Here is a 25357-nt window from a genome sequence, read left to right as displayed (position 1 = left end):
ATTAATTTAATTGTTTTTCAAATATTACATACAATCATTATATACTTGTACAAATTTTGTTTTGCAATATACAGTTGTTTTAAAAATAGATATTTTTTCTGCTCCATATCTTACTGTCCGTCAATGATCCAGTAGCTTTGTTGGTAAAATGCCATCTTATCTAATCTGATCCTATCCTTTTAACGTTAAAATCACAAATAAAGGCATTGAAACCCTTTCAAATGTAAAAATCTAACAGTAGTTTAACTGTGAGGCTAAATTTCAAGATAAAGTTAAATAAAAAGACCAGCGCCTAAATTCTGTTTTCCTTTATATTTATTCTTAAAAATGAGTAAGCAGACAGTTCATGTGTCCTGTGAATACCAAAATGCGTGTAGAACAGTACAGAACAGTAAACCACCTTTCATTATATTTCTATAACAAGATCTTTTGAGCGACATATCAAAAGTCAAAACAAGGTCATATTCTTTTTAATACAGCAATTCTTTTAAAACATCTTTCATGTCAAGAAATATACCACAGATTTCTAGAAAGAGATGTAAAAATATACATCAACATGATCAGTGTTAAACAGCAGGCTATAATTTTTCTGATGCACACGACTATTAACTTGCACAAACATCAGTAAGGAGGTGATAATATCATAATGCAACCACACCGGTGGGGCCAGTCACATGTTTAAGAGGATATCACAGGTACGACAGGAGGGGCGCCAATCACTAAACACTTCCTCGATTTCCCTCGTCACTTACTCGATCTCGCACTTCCTCAGCACATCAATTCCTATTTTCTTCCACTGCTTTCTTTGCCTCCTCCTGAAAAACTTTAAAGAGGGAAACTTAAGTTTCATCCCCTCTGATGCTCTTCTCTGACATTTTTAGCAGGAAACAAAGGACAGAGGGAAGAAAAGTCAGGAGGTGAGAAAGTCGTTCAAAGCAAGGAAGGGAGGTAGGGGGACTCAGATTCATTTGAGTACTGATTGGATGAGGCTGTAATTGACTGAAATTGATCTGAACAATAAGACCAGCTCATTGACTCTTACAACAATTAAATGGATGACAGGAGCAGGCTGTTGTCACCCCTGCATTGGCTCAGACAGCAAAATTAAAAGATCTAAATACAAAGCATTCAGCAGCATCACAGTTTCATACAAGCCTACGTCATTGCTCAAGCCCTCCATGTGATGAAGGGAAGCCAAAGACAGAAGAAAAACATTTAAAGGGACGGACACGCAGAGGTTAAGGAAGAAGAAAGAAGGACAGTTGGAGAAAAGAAAGACCGAAACAAGGGGAAAGATTAAAAGAGTTGGGGGATGATGAGACGACAGATGGGTTTTGAAATGCTCATCTGATGGACGTTCATCTTCTCTTCTACAGGCGGAACAGGAAATAAAAATGCAGGGGTGGAAGCACATCTGTCTGTCACTCTGTGTTAGGCTCAGCATAATTGCTGTGAAATGACGGATACCCACGACTTATAGGAGGGCAGCTAGAGGGGAGAGAGGTGTGTTTTTATCGACTCTGCCTGCGAGTTGCTCTCTATTTGTAGCCATGGGAAGATTTGTAATTCAAAACAAGAGATTTGGAGGGGAATGGTTTTAAAATTTATTTGCCCTTTAATATTACTCTAAACCTTCCAGAGCAAAGATTCTTATTTAGAAATCAGAAAAACCCTCAATGACCGAATAAATCCAAACGTGATGATAAATTGTATCAGTAATATTATTCAGTTACATCCAGGAAACAGTTTTAAGAATCACTGAAGGCCTGAAAAAAATCCCTGTCACAGCTGGTTCAGATAACGTCCAAGTTTTCAATGGCAAAACTATTTATATACAGTTTTACTTGCAGGGGTATTCAGAGTATGCCCTCCTATAGCCTCAGTACTAACACAGACTGCAGTATCCTCTTAACACACAAAATTATGTAGAATGGTCCCCAGGCTGCTACATTTTAGATAGTCACATTGGGGTACCTTGTACCTAATAAAGAGGCACAGCACTTACCAATAAATGTACAGTGTAAGTCTTTTACAACACAGCACATTGGTATTGTTCTACAGGCCCAGACACTAGTGTGACCAGTACTGACAAGGTACCAAGACAAGTTTTAACCATATATTGTACGTCATCAAACAGATTTTAAAATATTACTGGTTAGAAAAGAAAGATACAAAGTTAACTGAAAAAAATAACAAATGTGTTATCAAAGTTTGTGCAAAACAGAAGCAGACTACGAATCATAGCTTTTTTTTTCTATTTTTTTTTTACAAAACAAAAATAACACTCCAAGTCATTTGTTTCATTTCCTGTTTTGTGTAGTGATAGATAATATTGTTGTTTTATGTAGTTTTCATTTGTTGGATTTATTGTGAAGACGGCAGGCAGCTCGGTCGGTCAGTCAGGTGGTCGTTTAGAAATGCGTCTCCTTCTCTGAGATGGTGGATATTTTTCCATCAACCTTAAGCTTTGCATCATTGGCAGCATAAGGACTGAGGGCACCGATCTTCCCTCTCATTTTGAGGTCCGGGCTGGGAGTCGTCAACTTCTTCATTCTCTGCAGAGCATCGAGAGACAAAAAAGAGGTTATCTTTTATTGTCCCACCACCATGCTATTTCTAATAGCAGGATCAAGAAGATACAGCTTAGGCATATAGTCTTACTCTTTGAAGGAACTAAAAAAGCATTGACAAAATGTTTATCCAAATATAAAATTGAAATATCTGTGCCAGCCTTTAATTTGTTGACATATACAGTAAATCTGTAACATCAACAAAACATTACCTAATTTCTACAAACATTAGGCAGAAGGGTTATTTCATTGTTTGTCATTCAGTCTAGAGGTACTTATGGGATGAACAAATGAAAAGAAGAGCATTGAGACACTCAAGACACACATCCCATACTGTATATAACTTAGCCTGGCATCAGTGCCCTTATTCACAAATGTGTATTAGGGAAATTTTCCAAGTGGAACTTTCAATGGCGCAGACCAAAAGCCTCTGGACGCAATTGGATCAACCTACAACCAATCACATTAACGTAATGATGTACCACTGAGCGTCGCATGCAAGTTGGGGTAAGTTGCAGTGGACGGAGAATGCCAGTTACGTTCAGTCACTACATTCGGTAACTACTTTAAAGCATGACGCTCTTCTGTCAATCATTGTCATAGTCCCGCCCAACATGATATTAACACTTTTGGCCTTTCATATCTCAAGTTGCTGGAAATCTGTCTGAATCGGAAAGGTGCCAGACTTATCTGCCAGAGCAAGTGAAACATGAGCACAGCAGATTCGTGTGGTTCCCAGAAATATGTTGGGGAGTGAGAATCTTCCAGGCATCTGATGAATTTTATGCTAACGAGCCAGTTAACTTACTAACTAACTGAATAGCCACTGTGAGATCAATATACTGCATATAAAAATAAATGACGCTGTCACAATATATTGGTATTAAAACCATAAAACTATGACCAATTTAAAGTAATCCTACCCCACCACTATGCAGGTCTACCATTTGCATCCCATGTGGATTTCATTAATGACATGAGCAACAGATCACTGATATCATTACTCTACTTTTCACCATGCCTTAGGTATTCCATAAGCCAGAGGCCACTACGGATAATTTCATGTCAGAAACCGGCAGTTTTTTTATTTGATCAAGCAGCGATAGGAGATCATCTAACTATGTCACAGTCCCTCTGAGACAGTACGATGGAAGAGATACGACAGCTGGGGTCATGTCCTCGATTACAAGGTGATACTGGACCTTTGCGACTATGTCTTATCAACAATATACATTATATTGAAACATATGGTCACAGTGTCCATTATTATTTTGAAGAAGAAAAGCGTTTCCATTAGAAACAGTGGGTTTGCATTATCTTGTGAATATATTGCTAGGGAGTCACACCCACTGATGAAGCCAGTCATGGATGCAAATCTGTTTAATCCACACTTTTGGGGATATTATTTGCTAGATTAGTTCAAATGAAGGTTCTCTATGTCATGTCCTGTACAAACACGTATTTCCTCCTGTTTACATGGTCCCGATGCTCGATATTGTAATGCTAGTAGATCATCTAAGCGTCAATACATTCAGACACACTCCTTGTTTTTTTTCCCGTGCAGTCATATGCTCTTTAGCTTGAGAAAATGTCTTCCTTTCTAAGACTTACACATTTTTTGTTTCCCATCAATGTTTCTGTAGCATATATGTTTTTTTAGAGGTGTAACTGTAACTTTAACTAAAATGGGCAATATGAGAGGGTGAAAGATGATTGAGTGAAAAAGCTGTGAAAAAAATTTGGTTTCCTGATTTATCCATGGTCTGTGCAAATCATAATAAAACATTTGCCATTTAAAGAAGAACAGTATGGCTTTGATGGGGAAAACAAATATTTCTTTTTTGCGACTAATGGTTACATGGTTTAGTTGGAGGCTACTGATCATCAAGAACATGGCATCATTAATTTAAAGTATTTACCAGTATGTAAAGTTTATGTTACAGTTTATTTGACAATGACAATATAATGCAGATAAATGCAATCATGCATGAGCATTACTGTTTATCTTTCCCAAAATAAAATCTTGTAAGATGGTGTCCATGTGTAACTGTACCTCAGAGAAGGTGCCAGGAGTCTTCCAGATCATCCAGATCATCCCCAGAGGGATGCAGACCATTGAGGACATGGCCATGAACCAGCCGATACCATAGCCCCAGTCAGGGTAAGTGTACACGTTGTTGTACTTCAGTGGTTTGTATTTGATCAGGAAGAACAGGAAAATTGCCTGCAGGAGACGAAAATGTCATTAAATTGTGAGAAAGAAAGGCCTCTTACAGTGAAAAAATAAATTCAGAGTCAGTATGGTGTTGTAGTAAATACTGGTCTATGGTGAAATACAATAGGGCCTTCATGTATCATTTCATGTGAAAAAAATCCAATACCACTTGTATAAAAATGTTAATACTTTCTCCTAAATCTATATAAAAATCAAAGCTACATACTACACACTGTTTTCCCCCAACATTTAAAACACCTAGAGGGTACATCGATTATGCTGCTGCTCTTGATTTTGTGTCTGCAGTCAGACTCACAGCACAGATGCCCGGGGTCAGGATCATCCAGCACCATTTTATGAAGAAGACAGGTTTGTAGCCAATCATGTCCTCAATATTTGTGTAGAATCTGTCACTACCTGAAATGCAAACAAGTGTCACTCAGAGTTTCTGCATGTAACATCAAAATAATGACCTTACTGATGTCTTTTTACATTACACGGCTGTCTAAACAGAGCTGCTGACTAGTGTTGATAAATGTTGTCTGAAGCTTTATTTGAGGAGAAACATTGCTGCATGTAATATAATTCGGTTTGTTTTAGAATTTTCTGCTAAAATAGACAATAAATATTAATGTGACAATATTTAAACACAAAAATTAAAGCTACAAGTTCTTCAGGGCATAACTTATCCATTACAGGAGATCATATAATATAGAAAATGGAGTTATGATTCTTCAATATAATAACATAATGGAAACCTTTCACACTGCTATAATAACATCATTTTCATGCAAAACGAATGTGTTTAAGCTCATTCTCCAGCAGAGGGCATAGAAGAAATATTAATGCAGCGAAGAGAATAAAAGCATGATAAAATGTTTGTAGCAAAGGTCCTGTTATTCTGTGCTGAAAAGTGTGACAATTGTTCTGTTGACGAAAGGCAGTTTATTATCTGACGTGACAAGGGCGAAAAATAAATTATGTCCCATTTCAAATTGACGAGTTATCTTACCGTACACCCAGCCGATACATATGGACTCAAAAATGGCCACAAACAGCAAACACATCCCGCTGGCAGCATACGAGTCAAACAGCTGGAAGACGTACATTCCTCCCTGATAGTACAAGACAAGGTGTCAGTTTTCTGTTGAAGCCACTGTATGAGCATCATACTTGTTGTTTTGGTTGCCAGGGGGCAGATGTCATAGTGACATAAAGAAAACCAATGTAAACACTAACTCAGCACTGATATTTCTTAAACCTAAATGAGGATGTCTCCTAAAATTAGTCATCAGTCCATGGCCTCAAGAGGTTTGCAGAACTAAGATGTTACCACTAAATGTGTTTAATAGGTGTGTTAATAAAACATGCAGTATTCAGTGTAATCTTTTTAGAGGTTTATTTAAACCCCAAATACACTCTGTTTTTTAGTGGTCCTTTATCGCTCTGATACATTGAGAACATTTCTAAGTGATGTACTGCAGAAAAGTCACTTCAGCTTTATTATCATTTTTTTGTTCATCATAGGTCACTGTGATATAGATATATGTGATGTCCATGCCCATCACTGTGAGAAGTTGCCGTTTCAGGACCACATTTCTAGGATCCTAGTTTTTCGGGTGAAGCTAGGATGTATTTACTGTAACCCTAACCGAGACTATTTTCCTAACTTAATCCTAACCTTAACCCTTAATAGCTGGCCGCTGACTTAAAGGAATACTTCACCATCACAATGGTCATTGGTATATCAATAACTCATTCCGTGTTACCTTGAATTCTTGGAATCAGGCATGTTCTCATCATGAACGAAGAATCCAAACATTTAAGAAACTTATTCATTCTTTGTTCACCGTGGAGGCATACGAGAAAAACATTTTTTTCTTCAAGAATTAAAGGTCATACAGGGAGAGTTATCGCTGTAGATATGATCTTTTTCAGGGTGAAGTATTACTTTAAGTGTTGATGCTTGCAGATGCTTGTGTTCATGCCAGTTGTGTTCAGTAACTACAGTCATAGAAATGTTGCTCAAAATAGCACCAAACCTCTGCAGTAGCATGATAAGAGTACCTACACATAAAACAAAGCACCAACAACGTAGTTAGCCAGCCTGGAGTTTATTACAAAAGACTGTTTTACGAGTCTGTGCCTTACCAGTCGGTCCATGTTGACAGGTAGTCCATACAAATCAATTACCAAATGCACTGGAGTTCGGTTCAAGGATTTATAATTCCAGGGAAATGCATTATTACTTGGCTGTTTACATGTTTTGCATTGCATTCGATAATCAACTTGTACGGACTTTACTACGAGAGGGGCTGGTAGTTGGGCAGTTGATAAGTCTTTTAAAACAGTATTTTTGAATAAACTCTGGGTTCACTAACTATGTTGTTGATGCTTTGTTTTATGTGTAGGGACCCTTATGCTACTGCAGAGGTTGATTGATTGATTGGTTGATTGACTGATTGATTTATTGATTTATAGATAGATAGATAGATAGATAGATAGATAGATTGATTGATTGATTTATTGATTGATTGATTGATTGATTGATTGATTGATTGATTGATTGATTGATTGATTGATTGATTGATTGATTGATTGATTGATTGATTGATTGATTGATTGATTGAAAAGTGTCCATTGTTACAGTATCAATGACGGTGCTCACATTTTATCATCTACTCTACCTACCCTTTCTGCTTCTACTAAAAGGGTCGTCATAAATAAAATCTCACATGAATCTGGGAGTAGGATTACATCACAGTTCAAAACTTACAGCTAAGAATATCACTAAAATGTCTCACTGACTATCTTAACCCCCATACTGTACTTTAGTCTATTGAACTACAGTACACTCCAACAGGACCTTTTTGAACTGTGATTTAATCCTACGTTAGGCTTCTTGTGACATTTTATTCATGAGGGCTCTTTGGCAGAGGGAGGAATAAAGTGTCGAGAGTGCAGGTAGCACTGAAAGATGGAAAGAGGGGGAAAATCATTTATGTAGAGGTAACAATGGAACAGACGTCAAGGAGGACTTTGATACTGCATAATATTATCTCCCCCTGTTTAATTACAGCACATTTACAGTGGGGATGGGTTCACGTGGTTGTGTGTGTGTGTGTGTGTGTGTGTGTGTGTGTGTGTGTGTGTGTGTGTGTGTGTGTGTGTGTGTGTGTGTGTGTGTGTGTGTGTGTGTGTGTGTGTGTGTGTGTGTGTGTGTGTGTGTGTGTCTTGTTGTAAATTACCTGGGTGGGTTTCATCTCAGACTTGAGATATCATAAAAACATGATGTGAACGTAAAAGGAAAAGAGTAGCAGACAAGCAGCCATTGTGTACATACTTCATGTACTGTAGGGCCGTAGCAGTGCAAGGTTATAGCAATACAATGCCCTTGCTTTTGCAGTAATTGTCATTTGGTGTGGTTTGGTGAACTTTCTTACTTCCCACTTTCTTTTGATTGATTGTTAACATTTCTTCCTGTTTACCCAGTTAAAGACTGTTAAAATGTTTTGCAATCAACTCTAAATACTGTATGTATTTTTAGTTGAGTCTTACCTCTGTACACATTATGAGTCCTATGAAGAAGGAGAATATAGACATGCCCAGAATCAGCAGCTCTCTGCGATAGCCTCTCCTGAAGGTCTCTGGGTACATGTCCACCACAGCTGTCACTAAGCTCTCCACACACACAAACTGAAAAGCAAAAAAAGATAATTGTCTCAATGGAAACAGCCTTGTTTAGTAATACTGTGGCTCAATATTCTTACACCACTCGTCCTCACCTGACTGTCCAGACCGAGGAAGATGAGCATCATGAAGAAGAGACAGGCCCAAAGAGGAGACAGAGGCATCATAGTGACCGCCTTGGGGTATGCAATGAATGCAAGACCAGGACCTACATCACACACATAGAAACACACAGACAGGAGTCTTATTAGAGCAGTGAGAGATAAAAACAAATCAAGACAAGCTGAAGGAAATCTCTCACTTTTAAGTTACACACTTTTGATGACCTTTCTGAGAACTTATAGTCACCCATTTGACAGTGCCTAAAGTTATTTGGTGGAAGGGTGTAGCATGGGCCGATAAAGAAGCTGTTAATTTTTGGATTGGATCCGAATCATGGGGCAGAACATTAATTACACATTCATAAATATTGCAACATAGGGCATTGGTGGAGGTCTTTACTCCCTGAGTGCGCTTCTAGTTTATTATAACCTTTTTAATATTGGCGAATGCCTGTGGTATAAGCAGGATTATTCCATTTATCAACACATTATCAAACAATTCAGAGGCTAGTAAACCTCCACTAGGTAAAGTGATGGTTTGCTACTAAATGTTAAAATTTCTATGTTAAAAAACACTGTATATGACCTAAAAGCAAAAAGACACATATTGTACTGTATAAGTACACAAAGGGACATAATGTTGCTCTTGGGGGACACGAGTCAGATAAGATACAGTTGTAAAATAAGGCTGATTGATTCACGATTAAAGGTGGCATGCCAATATGTTATTTAACAACTACATTTGGTGACGGACCCCTAGGAAATACATTAAAACATTCAACTCTGTCCTCACCATGTTCTGAGACAGACCTTCCAAATCTCACACTCTGTCACATTCACTAAATCATTCATACTGACTTGAATAAATCATAATGCAGTGGTCTAAGAGCCTAGGTGAAGAGTGTGGGTTATATAACTGGTTATGTTTATCCATCCAAAGACTCAGACAGTATTTGTTTTAGATATAGTATATGGTCAAATTACAGTTCTGGAAGTTGGTACTTGATGAAGAAACATAGTTATTATCTCACCAGATTCTGCCACAGCCTCGATGGGAACATTTTGTTCGTAGGCCATGAAGCCCAGCACAGAGAAGATAGCAAAACCTGCTACAAAGCTGGTGCCACTGTTTAGACAACACAACATGATGCAGTCCCTGAGGAGCGAGACAGACAGAAAGAGAAGGGGGTCACACTTAGTGTAACAGCTGTCAAAAGACCTTACCTCTTACAGTCACATGCACATAAACTGAAATGATACAGTATGTTGCAATCCATCCATTCTTGTCAATATTCTTTTTAAGGCTTTACCTGTAGGCTCTTCTTTTAATCTTTATGTTAGCGAGTGTAAATGTAGACAGAGATATGAAAGATTTTTTTTTTTCATATTTGCTGAAATTGTCTATATATCCTGACACTATCCTAACACTTTAAGACAGACAGTATGTGAAAAAGTCATGTACCTCTTCTTCCACCTACTGCTACCCGAGTGCTCCTAATTGCATCTACAATATTCCACCACAATTTACCTAAAATAACCACTGCTTCTGTTGCCTATTTCTGACATACAGTGTTTTCAGAAACATATTGATTGGCTCATTTTACAGCCAAACAGTGCATTAAAACTTAAACATATTTTTTGTTTGTTGCGGTGGAATCTAGCGCATGCCATTAGGAGCACCAAGGGAGCAGCAGGCGAATACGGAGGTGCATGACTTTTTCAAAGATCTTCTGTCTAATAATACTGTCAGGATATAGTGACAATTTCAGCAAATTTGGATAAGAAAGCATACTGTTCATAGAAAGTTACTGACTTCAGTTTTAATCCATAGACACGTGCCCACATTTTTATCTTACCTGTAGCAGTTATTGTTGTAGGAATTGTAACTTCCCAGAGCAGTAAGACAACCCAAGCAGATGGCATAGGAGAAGAAGATTTGGGTTCCAGCATCCACCCACACCTGAAGGAAAAGTGGGTATAAACATACAGTACATATACAGATTAGTGACACATTGAAATAAGAAACAACTATCAGAAAGTGTCTTAGTAAATAGATTTTCCAGCAGCTAAAACAGTTATAATCCTTCTTGGCATAACATCTCTTACTGTACTGGAGGGATGAACACCATTCCCTGAAAAGATCTTCATACACAAATCAAAGTTTGAGAAACTTTTAAGGCATCTGATAACTTGTTACGCTCTTGATCCAGCTTACAGTTTAATTTCCACTTCATCGATATTGATAATGACTGACAATATAAATTATTTTTGAGATTTTTTTCAAATTAATTGAATCAAATAATTACAATAGGTAGAATAAGCTTTCCCAAATAAAAATAGATTACCATGATTTGTCAAGTGGTGACTCGCTCTTTATCTGCTCTAATGAAACCCCACATTTCTTTTGTTACCCCTGATCTACCTGATTTTCATCATCTCAGTGACTTTGTGATGACATTTATGGCTTGGCTCAACCGTTTTCTTTGCCCTCTTAGGGGTCAACCAGTGGAGCAGCATGAATCATGGATTAACATCGTGAAAGCAGATACGAAGGCCTCCAGTGCCTAAATATTCATATTTCGCTACACCAATGCCATTCCTACTGTTTTGCTATTACTCACTAGTGAGTTTGGGGTTAATGCAAATTTGTGAGAATGTTAGCATTTGGACATTAGCATTAAGCTCAAAGCAACACTCATTCTCACTCCAAACTCGTCACGGCCACATGGACCCTTGTCGTCATGCTTTTAAAACTCTGGGTACTCATTTGGCATAATTTTTCTACCTGCAGTGATAATAATCAACTGCTACGCTAAGATGTCCCTGAGTAAATTCGAATGCTACTGTGAACCTTCCCCTGCCAGTTTAATGCTCTTTAGTGTTGCAGTATATACTGGGCCAGGGTCCCTGTTTCAATGCAAAACAATTCAGTATCACATTGCTTGTACATGTACCATAATCACCTTCTTTATCCAAAATAATATATCTTTGTATAAGTTATTTAATTCATGGGCTACATTTGGTTTTACACATGTAATATTCTCCATTAAGGCAGTGAAGCAGTGAAATGTGTATTATGAAACTAGTTTGTAGTTCAGCACAGGACCCTAGGACCCACAGGATAGTATGGTGTGCTAGCGAATTCAAACTTAATGCAGCATGGCTCTTTGAAAACTCTCTCACATCACCATTCAGCCACTAATCTCATTTCCCCACCGAGAAACAATTAACAAACGCACGGTCTTCGCTCCCTCCTGGGAGTAACCACGGTAACTTCTGTGACCTCACAAACACAGGACTGTTCCTGTGGAAGAACAGGCTTTTCTCTCCTAATGTTCATTAATGTTCCCTTTAGTTCGCCCTCAGCTGATGGTCGCACAGCACAGGGAAACCTTAAAGGCCCAGGCGCAGAGAGAATCACTTGTTGATGTTGTGCCTAATTTGGCCGGCTTGTGTTTGGTTATGTTGAGACTGTGGCTCCAGGAAACTTTTCTACTGTGTGAAAGCTGGATGACATTGGCTGTAAGATAGCATTCTTGTAATGTGAATGTACCACTCTTGGTGCTCCTCATGTCCCACGCTTTGTATAAATGAGATCTGTGTAGGTGTTAGATATCTGTATGTGAAGTGCAGCAAGATATTTGGCCACTTTACCTTGGACTCTTACAATAATCATCATGTTATATCACACTGTATAGATAGTGCAGGCCTCCAACAATAAGTAATTGACAAATTACTCTGCGTTTAAATCGTGTAGGGACTACCTGTACCTGTTAGCTAGTAGTAGTTAGTAAGCCAATCACATATTACTGTCTTGCTAATCGTGTTGTTCATCTCTTCTGACAAAAAAGGATACCATGCAACAAAAACAAAAAACATCCTTTGCCTATTTGTTATTGAGGGAACAAATTCTGATGCTGGAAATAAGGAGGGTGATGGAAGTGAATAAGGTAGGTTTGAATTGTCAAAGGCTGAGGAAAAGACATTTTCAGTTATGTATGCGTAAGGTACATGGAAAGATAACAAGGAAGGCTATGAGAGTGCGAGAAGTGTAAGTGCAGAGTGGAGGGTGAGAAGGAGGGAAGAAGAGAAAAGGGGAGGCGTGATGAAGTCTAGGGGTGCAAAACGAGCGGGTGACACACAGCCACACACAATGCACACAGCCCGGTGAACAGAACAGAGCCCTGATTGTCCCTGAGGAAGCTAATTTAACATTGGTGTCAGAAGTAATGTCTTCCCCTGCCAAACAGCAGCGCTTCTTTATCCCCCTCCTTCACTCTCTCTGTGCCGCTGTTTGGGCCTTTGTTTGCCAGTCCATCTTGTCTCACTCGTTCACCGTATATGTGTATCACTGTTTTTATTCCTCTAACTTTTTACCACATTCACAGATGCAACAATCACCTCACTAGACGGCAACAGTAATCATATTATAGGCTTTCTTTCATTGAAATGTATTGGTATAAATGTGAAAAATAACTTTTTAACAGCCAGTTTTTCAAGAGTTAATGTTTTAGTCTTTATATACTGCAATATAAGTATATTCTTTTCGCACCATAAGGCTTTGCTCAACAAGATGTGTGAGACAGCCTGGCTTGTCTGTCTGTACAGTTACATACTTACATAATTTCTACTTATTTCTACGGCAATAACATTTTCAAGTTATTACATTCATGGCATCTCACCCCCTGTACTGACTGTTCCCATTAATAGTGTAAAGCAGGCGTTCAGGCAGGATAGAAGTCAGAACAGGAGGACGTGATCAAATGTGAAATATTTTCAAATTTGGGATTTTAAAGACAGCTACCCATTTTGCAAGCATGACAAGATTGAAGGGGGCAATGTAGGCTATTACACTGTAATAGTGTGCTAGGGTGCCTGGTCTTCAACTAAAATGACCAGCACATGTGCAGTTTACAATGACAACTTTGGCAGATTTACCACTCAATCAAAACTTGATTCAGACAATAGCAGGTTCTCATTTGTAGCTTGTGACTTGCCTTTTGATTTTTGCCTTTTTTTTTTTTTGTCTCTTAAAGGTCAGGTGTGTATAATTTAGGGGGACCTATTGACATAACGATAGATTACTACAACAGAAATTTGTCTTTGGTCTTTACCTAGTTTGTAAAGTGTCCTGAGATAACTTTTGTTATGATTGGCACTATAAATAAAATTGAATTGAATTGAATTGAATTATCAACAGGTCCATATGATATCTTACAAAAACGTATGCACAACAATTCGTATGATATCCTACGAAATGTGACTTTCTAGCTAGCTAGTTAGCTAGCTATCTGTGTTCTTTTTCACTCAAACTCTTCATCCATCTCAATACTCATTGTCATGACACCCCATCCACTGACAATTTCCTGTGCACTGTTGCCTAGTGACCCACGCTGTCTGCCTTTTCCAGACGGGGTCAAGGATTCTGCTCTGTGGTTTGTGAGTGTCTGTCTGTCTGTCTGAGTGAGTTATATGATAATGCATCACCTCTATTAGCCTCAAATCCTGAACTTTTAACCCCTCCAGATTCTGAAAGCCCACTGTGTACTTGTTCCTTGATCATCATCACCAGCAGGAAGTGGCAGCTCTGTTGTAATAATCTTGGCTTCATATTACAGTTTCTCTCAATTACTTGGGCACATTTTTCAAAAACAGCTCATACTACAGTTAACCTGGCTGTAACTCACCTAAAACCTTTAATTTATGTGTCAAAATGAAGTTATTGTGTCTATGAATAAGTAATTGGGATGGATAAGTCAAGAGTGTTCCCTATCTCCTATATTTAGTCTTGTCCTGCAGGTTTTCACTGACACTGAATACCTACTGTATGTGCAAAACTGGTATTAGTTAGTAGCTAAGTGACTTGTTGGCCACAGATTCTCATCCACCTTACACCTAATGCTCTCCCTTGTAATCACAGTGTATGTGCACTCATCCTCTGCAGGCTTCTGCTGTTATGTCACCAGACAACAAATGTAGCCATTTAGCAGACTTAAAATGTGCTAAAACATTTGCAAATGGTGACAAAGAATGAAAAATGTTCCAAAATGCTGCCAAGCATTTAACATATAGTTTTAGACTTCAACCGTCATTCAAGAACTGAGCCAAAGCATCTGAGAAAAATTATAAGCCACAGTCGTATTACTGTCACAAGAGTGGGACATATGAATGAAGCCAAATGTGTAGAACTATATGAAACAGCTGCCTCCTATTAGTCTTTTGCCATGAGATGTATCGTAACTTTTTTCTGCATACAATAGCCCAAAATTCAGTTGCTTTGTATATCCTGTAAATGAAAGTTGAAAAATGTACTGAAATAGTGAAAGAAAGAAAAAAGAGGACTGGTCCTGCATCAGCTCCAGACAGGTGGGTGTGAGGCAGGGAAATGAGTTCATCCCCATGAGTCTCTTTAACCTGGTAACTTTGGTACCGTCTGCTTTTCATAGATAAGCTCACACACTCTTAATGTTACAGTTTAAACACAGTGCAGTTAGGCGTAATTAACATTATGTTGCCTTAGTCAGGAGATAAGAGCATTATAAGTTGAGGGCACAGTACAATATAAACAATTTTTTATATAAGGTTAGCGTACTACAGTGTCCTTGATTAGAAGCATCTCAAATATAAATAAGTATAATAAATACGCATCACCTGACATCTGTTTATGGACTTGCTGTTCTGTTCCAACCAGTGCCACCAGCATCAAGAAAAGTAATAGTTAAGCTGTGTGTATGAAGAGTTACGTAGACATGATGTATGCCATCTACAGTTAAGGACCATGACACATGCGCCAACTGTAGCGAATTAGTGTAACTCATTTTTTTCTGTTATAGAGCTGCAGTGTATTCGGTTATTTGAGGATTACTCAAATCAAAATTTAAAATATGGTTTGTAAACATGGTTTATTGCATATTTTCTGCTAAACACTCAGAAGTGTGAGTGCTATGAGTGCCACTCTGACCTCCATGTCCTTTGATGAGTTGGGATCCTAACACACAAATAAAGACAGCTTATTATTCTGTTGTATTATTTGTTGCTGGTGGCAACATCTCAGTGGCACGCAGATTTGTTTTACCATTCGTAGAGAGAGATACATTGGATCCAAGCCTACCTGAGGGTCAGAGAGACGTGACATGTCTGGGTAGAGGTAGAACTTGATGCCTTCGTATGCTCCTGGCAGTGTCACTCCTCTAATCAGCAGGACCAACAACATGACATAAGGAAATGTAGCTGTCACATACACAACCTGCAGGTGTAAACATGAACACATTTGGAATATTAATTGATTTGCTGATCACAGAAATACACAGCTGACAATGAGTCAGAACTCTGCCAAAAGTAGCTGATTACTGTTGGTGGCTGCCTCCTCATATCATAAACCCGGGCTTGAAAGGATCCTAAGGGGGAAAAGGTTGGAAAAGAGCTACAACTAACAGTATAGCAGTTGTACACAGACACAAGCACATACCCACAATGTCCCATAGTGTAAGAAAGTAATATTTAGGTTTCCGCAAGACCCAACCAGCTATGACACCAAGCAGGTTTTACCAAACATGACTGATGTTGTCATCAGGGGAACCTTTTTAAGCTTCATGAACCAGCAGGGCTCATCTTTGGTCAACCTACATCAGTTTGGTGTTCAGTTCAGGTCATGGTGGTTTGAACAGAACACAGGCTGAGGGGGTCAAAAGATGAGTAAGGAGAAAATGTGTTAAAAATACAAACTTTCGATCTCCTTTAATAATGTAAAAAGAAATATCAGTCATTGAAATTTTTAACTATCCATCTGTATATTGTGTTGGGAACATTAGACACTAATAGATATTTGACTGAGTATCTCTTGACATTCAGCACAGCAGAAAACAGATTATGCCCACAGATTTGATATCGATCATAAACCATGTATTTGTCTGTACTCAAACCTATCATTAATTAAAGCTGTTGATGTTCAACCCACAGTCTATGGCTAATCATTTGAGCAGAGGTACCTACACTGACTAACAGCTGACGACACAGTTATCTACTGATATACTGAATACTACATAAAGTGATACCAAGATCCACCCGCAGTACATTTAAGATATGAAAAAATAAGCCATATTCATCATGGCAGGTGCAGTCTTCAAAACAATTTCTTTAAAGTTTTCAGTCCAGCAGTCAGTTATCAATCATGTAGCATTTAACATTAGTTATATGGCATACTGCATGCAGCACCATAGCCCCAGCTTACAGAACTACATTTACAACATGTAGCATAATATACATTACAATAAGGGTCAACCAAACCTGGAACCTGAAGCATGTTAGCACTTAGTTTTGCAGCTTGTGTTAGTTGGCTTCGGGATAAGTCTCTGACTGATCTTGAGTGGCACATTGTTTTTTCTTTTAAAGTAACTAAAAGTACTAAAATAATGGTCTGAATTGTGTTTCAGTATAGAAACAAAGACTTCACCTTTGGAATTTTAATACATTTGCAAAAATAATCTAAAAACACATTTTCACTTTATCATTTAGGGGTGTTAAGTAGAATGATGGGCATTTTTTTACATTTAAAATTACATCTACAACAAAATAAAGAATACAAAAAGTGAAGGGGTTTGAAGCCATCTATTTTTTCATCTGGTAGGGTATCATGCACAGCACTAAGGTCAACTCCACTAGTACAGTTACAGTTCAGTACAGTAGCTAGCACTTCATCAAACCAGCACTCCCTTTTTTATTGAACTATTCAGGTTTTGCAAAATTGTGCTTAACATCTTAAGACTCTTAGAAACCCCTTGAACAAAGACCCTGGCCTCTTGGAAGGCAGAGGCGGGCAACACACATCCCCTGGCTTGTTGGCATCCAGTCAAAGTCCAATTTAGGGCAGAACAGGACAGGACAGAGCCAGGCCAGAAGACTGAAAAGAAAAGAAGGCTCCTCTGGCTGAGTTTCTTAAACAGGAGAAGCCCAGAGGAGTGATGCTGGCAGTGTGGGAAAATGTGCTTTTCATTGAAACATTGCGCTGAAGTGCATGAGTACACGCACGGACACGGACACAAACACCAACACGCACACACACACACACACACACACACACACACACACACACACACACACACACACACACACACGCATGCACGCACACACACACACACACACACTACAACTGTATACTACAGACAAAGATAAAGTGGACTATTCACACATACAGGCCTAAACACGTAAACGCATGAATGCTCCAGTTACCCATATACCAAAGGACACTGTTCAGCTGCAAGCAGCAGTTTCATGAATGGAAAGAAACATTTTGTTGCAGAATTTGATTAATTTGAAATCTTAATCCAACTCCATGGACGTTCAGTTTGCTGTTTCTATGAAGGGGAAAGTGCAACTGATTTTAAATGCCAGTAAAAACTTGATTTCACTCTCAAGCGTTCACAAATTGATGACATTCTGCTTTACTGAAAACCCTAAAGATCCTTCACCTTAAACCTGAATCAAAAGTTTAAAATTAAAACACAGTAAGGATCCACAAGACATAATAAGACTGTCCACTCCAAGCTTTGTTAATCCTAGCATGGCCTACAGGGGAAAGTGTGGGAAAAGTCGTCTCCTGCCCAGCAAATCCCTCTTTTAATTTGTCTAATAAAACGATCATCCTAAACCTTCCTGCCCTCTTTCTCTCCATCTCTCTGGAGATGAAAAGGACAAAATTCAATCTCTCCATGAACTTTTGATGCTCCACATGCTCCATCCAGCTCACCACGGGTAAACATTTAAGTCACCACAAATTTACTGGTCAAACTTGCCCCTGCCTTGCCGTAAATCTAACAGGAGGGCTTTAATGCAAGAATAGCTGGCAAACACAGCCAACAAAAGCAAACAGCTTAGCAGAGTCGGAACTGAATGGGCTGTAGGGTCTGAGGAGAAGAAAGAACCTCTCTCTTGCAACAGGCGAGCTGTGGTTTATTTCTCATAGCAGGAGAGAGAGAGGCAGCAGAGGCAGAGGCTGAGGATATACTCTGCATGCTCCTCATGAACGCTCTCCTTTCCTCCACTGAATACAGGAATCAATCTTGGACCGGCTGCTAAAGCCCAGCCATGAAGAAGCCTTCTCCCCTCTTACTTCACAGCCAGACAAAAGACACTTCAGGGAGATATAGGTATTGCAGCCTAGTTGTTCCCCCACCCCCGTCATGTAGAATGTGAACTCATTAATTTTTCCTCACACACCTCTCCTCTTTTCTCTTCAGTCTCTTTCTTCCCTCTCTCTCTTTTTTTTACTCCACCTCTATCTCCTTACTCATTCTGGCTCATTGAATCTGAGAGGAGTTTCTTGAGGGGAGCTTGGCACATAAAGCAAGGTGCAGATTTTTCACTATCCTCCTCGGGGCTGCTACAAGAGACTCAAGGAAGACATTAAAATGGAAAGGTTGATGGGAGGAAAGGTAGAAGCAGGTGGTGCAGACACTGTTTTTGTCCTCTTTTTGCATGGGGGAATGCATGTGGCTTCCTGTGAGGGAGTTGTTTTGAGGACAAAAGGGGAAGTGCTTTACCTTGTGGCTGTCTCAGTGTATAAGACTGAAATTAAAAGTGCTCCAATGAATAAAAAATGGCAGTAAAAGCAAAGTAGCATTCACACATATTCCTGCACACATATTCCTATACAAATGCCTCCAACAAGAGCTGGATGGTGTGATTACAGCATTATATTACAGTTTTATCATGTTCAGCATGTGAAAACATGCAACACTTACATGTGGTACTCGCAGTTCAACTGCACAGACTCACATACAGGCAGACACACACACACACACACACACACACACACACACACACACACACACACACACACACACACACACACTCACAGTAGTACACATGCATTACTCCTCACCTTGCCAGTTGACTTGGGTCCCTTCCAGATGCAAAAGTAGCAGATGAACCAGGCCAGGGCCAGACACATGGCCAGCTCCCACCGCATTCCTCCCATGTGCTCAATACCATCTGATATCTTCAGTACTCTGCGTCTTATGTGGCACAGAGAACAGAGGATTTACAGTTGGATTTATTTTATTTATTACATTGACCCTCTGCAAACTCTCTGAGACCAGTTTTCATGCATGAAGTGCAAACTGTACTGAATCATTAACACAGAGGGATGATGATGAAAAATAAATATGGGCTTGAGGTTGCTCAATAAAACTAGTAGTGTTTGCTGGTAAACCATAGTTCCAAGTTAAGAAAATGCATTCGGCAACACCAAAAAGTACTTATGGAACCATTTCTGTTTGAAACAATGCAGTATCGAACAACGTGAGGCTGGCATGGCAAAAATCTGCCCACATGTGTACCTAAGATTTAGAAGTTGCTTTCCACCTGTCATCTGATGACTGGAAGTGTTCTTGTCTATCAATGAGACTTCTCTTCTCTCTTCTCTTCTGCTGAGTACCCTGTACTTGAGTGGACTCCCACAGTTTTTAAAGCTGCGGACAAACAAATCATTCTCTATGCCTCAGCTCTGTCTTTTGCCTACCGTAACCCTGAATGATCATCTTTAATAGGCTTTAGGTAGACACCAAGCAGGAAGACATCCGTAATGATGCATCCTTGACGGGATGGGGGCAAACGTTGACAATAAAGGCAATCAGCAGCTCTGGGGGAGAGATGTCTTTGTATCCTTCAACACTTTAAGCTGCTATTGAGCATCAAGATTATTCAACCTCAACATCTGGAGCCAAATCTGGACACTCACTGACAATTGTGATTCTCCGGGAATTAAAACGTGCCTCACAACAAGTAAGCACAAGCACCATGGTCAAGAAAACTGCTTCCTGCATTTTCATTCAACCCCACCTTCTATCTGGTTCACAGATAGTTCTATCTGGTCCGCAGATAGAAACTTACTGACCAAGTTGACCAACTAAATTCCAACATTAGAGAAGCCACCCTGTCTGTCCTTAAGTTTCTGAGTTTTACGATCTCAGTTGGCGGATGGTAGCCACATACAGCTGGGCACTGCAGTAAAAGAGAGGTTTTCGCCCGACGTTCTGCGTTCTTATTGCCTGTGTTATTGCTCTGTGCCGTTTATTCATTAATGTATTGTGGAACTGCACTGCAGAGCCCAAAACAGATTTCCCAACGGGGACAAATAAAGAGTATTTTGTTATGGTGAACTGGTTCATTTCAGCATAATACTCATTAGTAGAGACTTATCAAACTAATAGAATCCAATAGGGGCATTGCAGTGTGTTGCTGTAATAGTTTAGGACTACAACAGGCATAAAACTAAAACGCCCTGCAATACGCCTACAGGTGTAACAGTGTAGGTGCAAAATGCCGGGCATGCTATCACCAATTATGACATCATAGCTTGTCGGCGGTGGTGAGTGTGTTTCCTGTTTGTTGAAGCAAAGCCAGGCAACAGCATTGATGGAGGATGAGAAGAGAGACTCTGAGCCACAGAACTTCATGGTGCTGCCAAATCTTTGCCACCGAGTTCACCCCCGGAGCTCCTGACCAGCCATTGATCATCATGACATGTTCTTGGTGGCGGGCCACAGGCTAGGTCCAACACAGCCCCCCTGGTCAGCTGAGAGGGCAAGATGTGAACACTAATGTGTGTAAATACACGTGTGTATTCTCAAACGTATGTAAATTGGTTTTATATGGGCGCTGTATATTTCTACAGTTTTCATCTCAGCTTAGCAAACAGAAGCCAGGTATCTTCTACTTATCTTCTTATACTTTTCATTAAATGATCTTTAAGTGACTTGTGCTTTGTATTTCAAAGTGTAAAGATGAGATGATTAAACCATACAATGTTGTTAAAGTTCATGTTTGGAGCGCCAAACAGATGGGAAAATACAGCTTGTTTAAATTATTGTTTTGATGTTTGTTTATGTATATACAGTAAACACACGGCAGTCTGTCTTGGCATAGATTAAACAAATCCTGGTAGATTTTATTTTTGCCAACAAAATGGTGGTTGGCTTTTTGGCAGTTTCCTTTGGGCATGCCATCCTCTGGGGATAGGTTTATGTTGCGGGCTTAAATCTGATGTTACAGAAATCATCAGTATAATGATGAAAATCAATAATTTAGACACAAAAATATAACTCACATTTTTAAATTTAATCATTCCAACATATATATTTATACAATAAAAAGAGACTGAGATTTGACCCCACTCGTGTAAACATAGCCACTGGCAGTGAGACAAGAAGTGTGGTCAGCATTACACACTGACAAGGCCTGATCGGCTGCCACACACATGGCTCTAGCTGGGAGACAGCTGGCCTACCAGGGCCTGTTGACACACAAATATGAAAAGGGCTGACTAATTATTGGGGGGAAGGCTGAGGGGCAGGGGGTCATTGAAACAGTCTGGGGCTGCCAGATTTTCAACAATATACTAGATAAAGGCATTAAAGGAGAGGTGGGGTGGAGTTGAGATATTGAAGTAGACCGCCTGAACTGACAGAGGAGCTCCTTGTGGTGTTATATACAAACTGTGATATCATGAATACTTTATACCCATAGAGATGAAATCTATCATCATAGTATGCTCTCCAATGGGACTTTAAAAAACAAACAGAGCATGAAATCTCATATAAAGATTAATGAACAAGACAGATCATGAAAAAAATTGTAATAAAAAATGTACTCACTCCCAGAACTCAATGACTGGAGAGGTTCCGTTAGGGTTAGTAATGTTGGTGGCATTTTCTCCATAGTAGTCGACACAGTTCTCTGTGGATACACAAGGACATGTTATTATTTCTATCACTGCAGATATAGATGTAGAAGTGGCATTGCACATTAAATCCTTGCAAATATTTTCTATTTTCTTTACTCTTGAAACAAAAAAGACGCACATGATTTATTTTTTTTAATTCGCTCTCTTATCTGCTTTTCACTCCTCCTACCTGTGTTCCAGTAGTGCCCACATCCAGCCCACGGCAGCTCAGTGGTGAAGCAGTTGAAGAGGTAGAAGATGGCCCAGGCAAGGATCACTACATAGTACACGTTTAGATGAGCTTCTATCACCTGCGTTGCATATCCAATACCTGAAAAGGCAAAGATCATCAAATTATTGGAACCTGCAGGTATTCACAGTTGCAGTGATAGTCAACAGCTTGTATAGATGCTAAAATTAGTGAAAACAAACATGAATAGTTTAATTCGCATAGTGTCCGATTTTCTATTTCATTATTAATATCCTTAGCACAGCCTAATTAAAGATATGAAGTTTTCTCACCCTCAAATAGTGGGCAGACTTTCCTCCAGCAGGTGATGCCTCCCTCAGTGGTGAACTGACCCAGAGCAGTCTCCAGGAAAAACACTGGGATACCGCAGCACACGAAGAAGATGACGTATGGAACGAAGAAAGCACCTTTGTGCACACAAAAGAAAACATAGAATGAAAACCACTTGATCTATACTAAAATAAGACATTTGACAATTTTATAATACAAAATGTACTATAACCCCAAAAATCTAAACTTTAAATGAGCATGAGAATTACTATAACACCACACCATGGACTGTCATACTGAAAAAATTACCTTTTGGGACTATAAGGAGAATCCATTACGTGTTTTCTAAAGATGCCTAATGAGGGAACCAACCTCTTTTATTAAAAATAATAAAGGACATCATATTTCGGTACTCCTATTGTCATTTTGTTTTAAAATAAAGCCCTTGTAAACAAAATTGCCACCTGTCTTTGGTGCGGTAGAAGATAGAAGAACTTGACTCACTTTTATTACTCAATAATGTATGTTTTCTACATTGTATTGATCATATCCTATTTACAGTATGTATCTCATCAGAGGTTTTTTTTGTTTCTTGTCTTGCCTTTTCCTTTCTTACCTGTCTTACCCCTTCCTGCCTGCAAGGGAGCTTATCTTATGTCCACCCATTTTCTATCACAAAAGCCTCTCCTACCACCTTGAGTTTATGTCCATATGTCTAGCCCAGATAAGGGAAACTTATTTACCTCCTCCATTCTTGTAGCAGAGGTAAGGAAACCTCCAGACATTGCCCAGCCCAATGATCTCTCCAGCCACAGACAGGACAAACTCAATCTTGTTGTTCCATTGGCCCCTCTCATTGTACTCCCTGTTGTCTAGGCTGGAGCTGGACCCTTCCGGGTCTCTGCCATCCTCTGGTTTACCGTTTATAACGGGCCCGCTCTTCTCAGCTGTCATGACGCTCCAGCAGCCCGCTGAAAGAGAGAGAGAGACAGAGAAAGAGGTAGAGAGAGACAGCGAGAGAGAGAGAGAGAGAGAGAGATAGATAGAGAGAGAGAGAGAGAGAGAGAGAGAGAGAGAGAGAGAGAGAGAGAGAGAGAAACACAAGGACAGAAAATTTTTAAAAGGTGACCTCCTAACCCAAACTTTAAAAGGATTCAGTGCGACTTTTTCTGTAATTTGTATCTTCCCTGGGTTGTCCCATGTATGCAAAACCACGCCCATTGAATAGTCCCCAGGTTCAAATCAACTGAAAGAAGTCTATTTCATTTGTACTTATTTTTTAACTGCATGGTCCTTTAATCTGACATAAATCTAAATAAAAGGAGCAGTGATGAAGAAATGTGAGACCTCATCAATTATTAATTTAACTGAATGATAACAATATCATGTATGGAACAGAGAAGAACAGAACATATAATGAGGAGGCTGATTAAAATCATCCACCTTCTCCTAACCTGCAACTAAACCACTAACTTGAGCAACTAAACAACTAACATTAATATAAGGCATTTAGAATAAAAATATGTTTGTTTGACAAGTATCTCAACAAATACAGAACCTATTTACAACCCGTTACCCAATCACATCATATCACTTATTATTATAAGTTAGCAGCGTAATAACAAGTCAGTTGCACGTCAATCAAAAAAGAAAGAAATGATCATGCAAATAGAAATCAAAGACATGCAAGTGGAGTCTCTTAACTCACCAGTCTTCTATGGAACAGTGGCAAACCTCCTTTTGGCTCCCGCGATGATGAGCACTAACAATTGCCTTTACAAAACACAGGGTGGTTAAGCCTGATCAGGGAGGTGAAGAAACAAAAAAGGAGAGAGGGGGCAAAAGAGGAAAATGAGAGCAATCTGGATCCGCGTTGAGTAAAATGGTTTTGTTGAGTCTCCCGTCTATATAAAGGAAGATCCCAGACGTGGCAGTAGAGTGACGGTAGATCTTGTACAGGGCGATGGATAACCTGCGACTGCGCTCCCACTCGCCAAGCGGTCCACTCTCAAGCACCTCTACTTGGATAAAAGCCATGTGGTTACTAACCTAGCTCTCAAATCAGCGTTACCACGGCACAGAGAGAGCAGGGTGAGACGGACAAAACACGAGGAAAAAGTTTGGTTGGTGTGAGTTTAAGCATGAGCTTTGGAGTTTTTAAGAAACCTAGCTTATTGCACGATTATTACAGTTTCCCCGTTAGGTTTACATGTCTCTGAATTCATGGGTTGTGGCATCATTATGTTATATCTAGATTATTTTGTACATTCACTATGCATCCAGTCAGGGAAACAACACTAAAGATACAATTTTGCAAGCACTACTTTTTAATAATAATAATAATAATAATAATAATAATAATAATAATAATAATAATAATAATGATAATATAATTATTCATGTTTAACTTTTTTTTTAAAGAAGACATAAAATGCTCTTCAAAAACATAAAAACAATAAAAAAACAAACAAGTAAAGTTAAATGGAACAGTAACTGATTTCAAAGAAAGCAATTCTGGAAATAAAAAATGTTTTTCAAGAG

At 39.1% G+C, this 25357-nt stretch overlaps 1 protein-coding gene across 1 annotated transcript; it reads right to left on the bottom strand.

Annotated features, from left to right (window-relative positions):
* Nucleotides 1-454: 454 nt before the first annotated feature.
* Nucleotides 455-24742, bottom strand: slc6a11b (solute carrier family 6 member 11b). Its single transcript, XM_083938846.1, has 15 exons — nt 24525-24742; nt 23560-23787; nt 22819-22953; nt 22487-22627; nt 22229-22310; nt 19456-19588; nt 15688-15822; nt 10433-10536; nt 9608-9732; nt 8571-8683; nt 8344-8481; nt 5798-5900; nt 5102-5202; nt 4624-4794; nt 455-2555 (listed from the first exon to the last, which is right to left on the bottom strand). Exons 2-15 carry the CDS (start codon nt 23768-23770, stop codon nt 2412-2414), a joined length of 1836 nt encoding a protein of 611 aa, XP_083794972.1. The 5' UTR covers nt 23771-23787; nt 24525-24742; the 3' UTR covers nt 455-2411.
* Nucleotides 24743-25357: the final 615 nt, after the last annotated feature.

Source organism: Echiichthys vipera (assembly GCF_963691815.1).
Source record: "Echiichthys vipera genome assembly, chromosome: X".
NCBI classification, from domain to species: Eukaryota; Metazoa; Chordata; class Actinopteri; order Perciformes; family Trachinidae; genus Echiichthys; species Echiichthys vipera.
The sequence above is the reverse complement of the archived record's forward strand: the minus strand, read 5'-3'. Positions and strand labels throughout refer to the sequence as shown.